At 38.5% G+C, this 7462-nt stretch overlaps 1 protein-coding gene across 1 annotated transcript in view; it reads left to right on the top strand.

Annotated features, from left to right (window-relative positions):
- Positions 1–94: 94 nt before the first annotated feature.
- The window catches only part of LOC103460695 (uncharacterized), an 18871-nt gene continuing 11503 nt past the window's right edge, over positions 95–7462 (top strand). Inside the window, exons 1-21 of the mRNA XM_017303441.1 lie at positions 95–259; positions 341–546; positions 651–751; positions 929–1041; positions 1441–1596; positions 2641–2855; positions 2991–3076; positions 3200–3327; positions 3443–3568; positions 3672–3862; positions 3941–4032; positions 4221–4351; positions 4550–4674; positions 4799–4925; positions 5145–5357; positions 5523–5693; positions 5774–5920; positions 6077–6126; positions 6216–6348; positions 6545–6627; positions 6725–6851. Of these exons, the coding sequence (XP_017158930.1) occupies positions 176–259; positions 341–546; positions 651–751; positions 929–1041; positions 1441–1596; positions 2641–2855; positions 2991–3076; positions 3200–3327; positions 3443–3568; positions 3672–3862; positions 3941–4032; positions 4221–4351; positions 4550–4674; positions 4799–4925; positions 5145–5357; positions 5523–5693; positions 5774–5920; positions 6077–6126; positions 6216–6348; positions 6545–6627; positions 6725–6851 (2805 nt within the window). The 5' untranslated portion in view covers positions 95–175. The remainder of the gene's footprint in view (positions 260–340; positions 547–650; positions 752–928; positions 1042–1440; positions 1597–2640; positions 2856–2990; positions 3077–3199; positions 3328–3442; positions 3569–3671; positions 3863–3940; positions 4033–4220; positions 4352–4549; positions 4675–4798; positions 4926–5144; positions 5358–5522; positions 5694–5773; positions 5921–6076; positions 6127–6215; positions 6349–6544; positions 6628–6724; positions 6852–7462) is intronic.

Raw genomic sequence — 7462 nt, 5'->3', positions numbered from 1 at the left:
GTATGTTCAATTTAATAGATTGTAAAATCGTCCTTTGGTTAATAAACATTGAGAAATGTTACCCTAACCCTAAAACATGTTTTTATAGGTGATCATCCTTGATTCCTTTTCTCCAACCCAACTAGCTACCTTCCTCCTTGAACCAAACATCCTATCCAATGAGAATGTTGTAATAATGATTTTCAGAAGACCTGTGCTTTCAGCATCTATGGCAAACATTGAGTCATTTTTTGATACATTTGTTCATGGTGCAGCTGAAGTAAGTTTTCATCAGAAAGTTATCTTATGAAGTTGATGTCAGAAGGAAGGACAGTAAATTCCATTTTTTCTTTCCTTTCAGCAAAACCAGACAACAGTCAGTCCAAGAATTCGTGATACCATCCTGAATCTTACTTTAACAGTACTTGGCCCAAAACTTTCTACGTTGAATGAGGAAGAATTGAAGTTATGGTTCCAGGTTTATCTTCCTCTTTTCCTGCCAAGTGTTGACTCACGAGCATTTGAAATTATTCCCAGAAATATTACGTGTAGCTCCTATCAGGAGATGTGAGTAAAAATATTTTGTTCTTTGTTTTATCTATGTTAAAAAAAATCTAATGTCCCAACTGAAATATGATTAAAACCCTGGATGATATTTGTTGTTCTCTCAGTCTCAAAGGGTTCGACAACATTTTCAATGAACTTTCAGAAGGACAAACTCAGCTGGTTTTCATGTTTGCATTGGACTATCTCAGGGGACAGTTCCACACAGGTAGCTCCTGCTTACTTAAAATGTATATGTCTATATGAACACATATACGTATGGCTGTTTGTGTGATTGAGAATTGGTATATTCATACATAGTTAATTGCTTTGGAATTGTAGTAGTCTAATATGTTTAGGTTTAATGTGACCTGTTCAATAAAAAGCTTTCTTACTTTATTTCTAGGCATCGCTTGTGTTACATCTGATAACAGGCGTTGGCTAGAAGACAACTTTGGCTATTTCAGATTTCAAGCCTCCTTCATGGATTTTTTGTCTTTAAAGAATGATTTCAGAGGAGTAAGTTTTATACTGCTATGTCTGAATAACATGTACAAACTTTCTTAATATTATATTTGGTCATGACATGATCAAATATAATTTAAATGTTTTCTTTAGATCCTGTGTTTATTTGCATCAGTTTTTATTTTCTTAGTTAGGCACTAGTGGCCTTTATCTAGCAGTTAGTCATCAATATCCTATTGACAAACTAGATTTAGTTACAAAGTTTGCAGAACAATATGATTAAAGGCTTGCAATAATATACATTAAGGTCAAGTCTGAATACTAGACTTGGAAAGCTTTTATTTAGTTCTGAGTTTGTCACTATTTTTTTTTACCCAAATACATCAGAACCTGGGAGATGACATCAAGAAACTGTAGGGTTTGGTTATTTAAGTGTCACTCATCTTTTCTTAGGTGGAAGTTGTGGATGTTCTCACGATCAGTCAGCTGAGCCAGCTTGCAACAATTCCCTCACAGCTAAACGGGATGCAAGACGTGAGGAAGGTCCTGGGAGCAATCCAGACAGCTGATTTTGGTGCTTTCTTTGACACGATCTCACCAGTGATTGAGGTAAATGTGTACAATTTTCTGAATAGTCCTGCATAGGCTCATCTTGACTGAAAGCTACTCATATATTTACTTAACACTTTCAGACATGTATTTAACAATCTTACTTCCGATCAGTAAATGAGAAATTGATTGATCTAATGGCACTGATTTAAGCTATTTTAGTAAAATGTCTACAAATGCTTTTTAAATTATGAAAAATGCTAACTTTATGAAAAACAAATTTCTTCAAAGAACACGGGACAAAGGATGTTCAAAATGGGTTTCTCACTTACTAACACATGTCCAAACTGCATGGACATCTGTTGACTATCTACATGCTGTCTGCCACTGACAGCATGTCTATGGCTTTTTGCTACAAGTATGTTGTATGTATGGGGACCATGCAGTGCACACCGCAGCCACAACTACAAAATGACTGCACTTTGAACACATCTGCATTCAAAGCCACTTGTGAGGTTAACAATATGTTACTGAGATCTTGTTTGAGGTCATTTGAAGATATTGAACAAGTTTAGAAATAGTGTGAGGATTTGAGTTTTTCTGTGTATTCCTTTAGGTTTCTGTGTTTAGTTGAGTCTCTGTGTTGTCCTGTCAACCCCTTGATTGCTCACAGCTGTATCTTGTTTCCCCTGATTACCTCCTTGTGTATTTAGTCCACCTGTGTTCCTTGTTGGGTCCTTGTCTTGTTGCCTGTTTCTGTCATATTGACACCAGTTGCTACCAGTGATTAGCTCCTGGCTTTTACTCACTCTGTGCTGCCTGGATTCTTGTGTTTTCATCATTAAATCATTATTTTCTCGGCATAACCTGGGTCTACTGCGTCTGCCTCACCACTCAACTACCGCATTTCATGACACGGAGAGCTTAAGTTTAGCAGATTGGAGAGTTATTTGTGGGTAAAGAGAGGATAAAAGCTCTATAGAGATAGTATTGCAGAGATAGATCATAGCTGTAGAGAAGGAGGAAGTCTTGGGTCTGTGTGACAAAGGAGGATGCTGTTGATAATTTGTTTGAACAAACATCCGTTTCTAAACTCACCCACAGGTCCAGTCTGCGAACTACACACTAGAGGTAAAATCCTCCTTCCTCCAGACAGTTCTGGAAAGAGGAGCGCTGTCCTTCCCTGCTGTTAGTGATGAAGAGTTCCTGCAGTGGATGAGGGTGCGGCTGAGGCCTTTTTTGGTCAATATTTCACCTAGTCTGGTAGAACGACTTTTCAGCATTGGGACAAACAGGAGCTGCAACAACAGCCAAGAGATGTAAGTTATTCAGTGAAATACTAGGATCACAGAAAACTGACAAGTATTCCAAGATACAGTAACTTCTACTTGTAATGACATCATGTTTCATTAGATTTCCATCTTGAAAATGATAGAGAATTGTTGCTTTTCTAGGATTACAGTGCTTGACAAGGTACAAATGACGCTCAGCACTGAAACCAAACAACAGATCTACAACAATATAGTCCTCTTCTTTCAAGGTTTGTTTGAAAAACATGCCCATGCTGTAAATCTCCTAAAGCGCTGCTTGTACACATCTATATGTTTCATAGTACCTCATATTTTCACCCATAACAATACATTTTCCTTTGTAAAAACAAAAGGCCTGACATGGGTAAAGTGTTATGAAGGTGGAAGCTTTTACCTCTTCCTGAAAAGCAACTACCTCAACTTTGGTTTTCCTGATGTGGCAACATTCATCTCTCTTCTGCCACCAACACGCAAGTCAGAGGTGAAAACATAATGACAAGGGAGTTTATCTCAGTGAAACTTGCCAATATAGCTGAATATCTAACCAACCTTTTGATTTCAATAATTTGGTGACAACTTTGCTTGAATCTCTCCAGCTCCTAAATACCATCAGCACCTCAGAAATGCGTCAGTTCCTCAGCCAGCCTGATGTCACCCAGAACACTTCAAACATCTGTGCCATCTTTAACAACTACAACAAAACCTCTCTGTTCCTACAAACTGTATGTCCCCCATTTCAGACAAGCATGTCTGCAATTACATCTAAGTGGCAATCTAGCTGTGTTCTCTTCATTCTCCCATTGATTGATTGTACAACACCTGCAGGAGGACGTCCCAGATGATGTGAGGAGGATCATCCTTCCCTGTGTTTGGCCTTTGGCTCTGAGCAGCAACAGAAGATCTGAGGTTGATCTGTGGTTTAACGTACGTTTGAGGAACTATCTGAGGTTCCTCACCAAGGAACTTCTGAACTCCACTGAGGTGCAAAACGCCTCATGTCTCTCCTTCCAGAAACTGTGAGTTGGTTTCTCATTGCATCTCATGATTGAATGTGTAGGTTTCATCGAACTCAGGTTCTATTTTCTTTTTAACAGGGTGTATATTATGGGGAAAACTTTCACATACAACAGTTCAGAATTTGGACGGAAAGATGTGTACACCGCCATCAGAAGCTACCTGACAGCTGGTAAGAGTCTAGATCCTGTTATTTGCTCTTTATGCCTTAAAAACTAACCGGTGGTGGTCGGATGATTGTTACAGAAGACACCTTTCTATTCTGAGCTGAAATATCAGCAATGCAGGTTTACGTCATCATGTTTTAGATCAATAGTTACATATTTCTATTACCGTACTCTGCTATGTTGTTGTCCTCAGGCTCTGGAGCCAGATGCTACGATCCCAGCGATCCAGAGCTGAGTTCTACCTCCTGGTTTGTAAGCTACATCGGCAGCTTTGTTACGTTTATCACTCTGGATGATCTCATGAGCTTCATCTCCATCTCTCAGGTGTTTGTCCATTCATAATTAAAGAATATTTAATAATGTGTGAAAGTTTGGTAAATCTTACCAAAACCCATTTTCCACATGGAATTACAAGAGGGAGGAGTAGGATAAATGAACTGTTCGGATGAAGCCTGCTGCATTAAGCTGTGCAAAGTAATATCTACGTATGTTGCATGGTAATCGATGTTTATACATTTAAAGCTGGAGATATTCCTGGAGGATAACTCTAATCTGGAACTCTTCAACAACACAGCCATCTCTAAATACGTAACAGGCTACTACATCACCCAACTCTATGCATTCAACCCGAACTTCAGTCTATTCAAGTAAGTTTTTATCACTCTAGCTGAAAAATGTACGGCAATGTTGATGAGATCAGGTTTCCATGTCGGTATGTGCTTAATTACTCATCCTTCCCCTCGGTTGAATAAAAATCCACCTTTCATTCAGGCTTCCAGGCTCTTTATTATGTTCCTCTGACATCCCAAGCTCAGTATTTTCCTCTCTTACTGAATCTGAGACGATGGTCATCTTGGAAAAACTGAAGACATTCTGTAATGGAACAGAAGATCCTGAGGTACCAGATCTAAAAGTTCCTACACAGAAATACTGTTTGCTTCAACGACATTTTTCTAGCTCAATTTAATTCAGTTTGTACAGCAGTAATTGGCAGCAAATATCTTCATGTCCTTCACTAGATAAACATGTTTGACTCGTATGAAATTTTAATGAATCCTTGGGTTTTAAACAGTACAACAACATGAAACTAATGCATCCACAATATTATATTCAACAGGTATCTGCAGCTCTGACATCCACCATCAAGACCTTCACAAAGGAAACCTTTGAAGAACTTGGAAGTGCCTCTTCAGCACTGACCAAAGATCAGATTCTTACAGTGTCCTCTTCAGTGCTCGTTTCTTCTTTGTCCACCCTGGGCTCTGTGAAAAACTGGGGCCAGGACCGGGCCACCACTATCATCCAGTCCATCACATCCTCAGGATTTCAGGTAAGTTTTGCTGTTTTCTTCAGCTTTCCTGAAACACTTCAGGTATTCAATGATCGGTTGCATAAATGTTAACCTGGATTTATCAAAATCTATGATCCTTTCTAAATGGTCATTAGTTTTTAGTTATTAGAACATGGTTTTAATACATAACAATGTAACTGACAGGTCAACAGCGCAGCCTCTCTGGAGTCCCTGGGAACTCTTGTTGTTGGACTTCACTCAGAGTCAATTCAAAAGATCTCAGCTTCCGAAATACTCAGCGCCTCCAAGAAGCTCAACGTTGTTTCCAACATGCTGAAAGCCTCAAAGGTCGTCCAGGAGACTTTTGTCAGAAAGGTACAAAACAAACCTGCCCTTAAATTCAGTAGTGCTGAATGAACCAGACAAATAATGACATCTACTGACCTACTTGTCAGATAATTTCTGTGGACACAAATCCAGTTAAATTGGTGGAGAATGTCCCTGATGTCCTAGCAAATGAGATCCCACCTTCACTGCTGGTGTTTTCTGAGAGCACAGTCAACATCAGCATGATTAACAAAAAGACGTGGACTGCAGATCAGGTCAGTGAGTTCTTATGGTTTTAGACGAATAAAAACTTTATGCTGTGAGATATTTTAATTAATGTGCCAGAGATCACCTGCCATGTTTAGCATAATAATATTTCTCACATATCGTAATGACATCTTAAATAAAGACTCCTGTATTACTCTTTACAGTCCACCATGTTTATTTGGACATTGGGTGATTCAGGCTTTGACATCGAGCAGTAAGTAACCAACACCCGCAGCTATTTGTCATGAGAATTTCCACCTTTCCATGCATTAAACTCTGTGCTTTTCTGTTTTCTCTCTGCAGGCTTTCGCCATCTGTGCTACAAGGTTTCAGTTGTTCATTAGTTCAGAAAATGTCTAAAACCAAAATCAAGCAGATGATTCATGCCTGTCGACCGAGGAAAGACAGAGCCAAGGTGGACCTGAAGGAACCTCAGGTAAGTTCTGCAAGTAAAACAATTTATTGAAATGAGACACTTAAAATTAAGTGGTTGAAGGCTATGAAAATGGTTTTTAAAAAATTCAATGACCACCAGTTATGTGTTCAAATTTGTTTAACATAAACATTTCAATTTATGAAAGTAGTAAGAGCAGAACACTGACACATCAACCTTCTCACACTGTGACCTCCAGCTGACCTGCATGTACAACCTGATCCGTGGCGACCTCTCTCAGAACTTCTCTGATTACCCTTCAGACATGCTTCTCTACTTGGAGTGAGTCTCTCTCCACGTAATTATTGTAACTATTATGCCAGTTGTTTGAAAAAGTCATATGATGATTTTGATTTTTTACAACAATCTCCACCAACAGCTCCAACAATGTCCAGAAAGCAAACTGCAGGTCCTACTTCTCTGCCCTGGGTGCTGCAGACTTCTCTGTGGCTTCCAGCATCTTGAACAAGGGCCCACAGAAGTTCAGGGAAGCTAGAGACTGCCTGGTGAGTATAAAATCAAGACTGAGTCAAAGGAGACCTCAGGTGCCATGATGAAAAATACCAAAATAAACAACAACACTTAAGCCAGATAAGGTTTAGTTATATTTCAATTTGATGAATATGTTTCTTCAGCAACTTGTAAAACAGCTGAAGATGGGTTTTTATTTCAGAATTATATCCTGTTTATCATTTGAGGCTAAGAAATGTCTTGTTGCAGCCATTTTTCCCCCCATTTTAGACTATGATTTATATGCATGCATGTAGGGCTGTTGTAAACAAATATTTTAGCAATTGAATAATCTATCAATTATTCTTTTTTATCCGATTAATCGGATTAAAAAAAATAAAGTAAAACATTTGTAAATCTAACGTAACACCAGTGTTGCTATCAGATATCAATATCAGTTCAATATTTCACAGTCGAGCTTCCCTAACAATAACTTTTCTAAAGTTTAGAAAATTAACTTGTAACAATAATAGCTCACTTTCTAAGTTAACCTGAAGAAAAGTTATACTGGCTGCCCACCAAGTTCCGCATAGAATACAAAATTCTTCTGTACACTTTCAAGGCCCTTTACAATCTCTCCCCACCATATCTTTCAAATCTTATTCAT

Source organism: Poecilia reticulata, unplaced genomic scaffold, assembly GCF_000633615.1.
Source record: "Poecilia reticulata strain Guanapo unplaced genomic scaffold, Guppy_female_1.0+MT scaffold_276, whole genome shotgun sequence".
In the NCBI taxonomy this organism is placed as follows: domain Eukaryota; kingdom Metazoa; phylum Chordata; class Actinopteri; order Cyprinodontiformes; family Poeciliidae; genus Poecilia; species Poecilia reticulata.
Note: the sequence above shows the minus strand (reverse complement) of the source record. Positions and strands in the feature narration are given on the sequence as shown.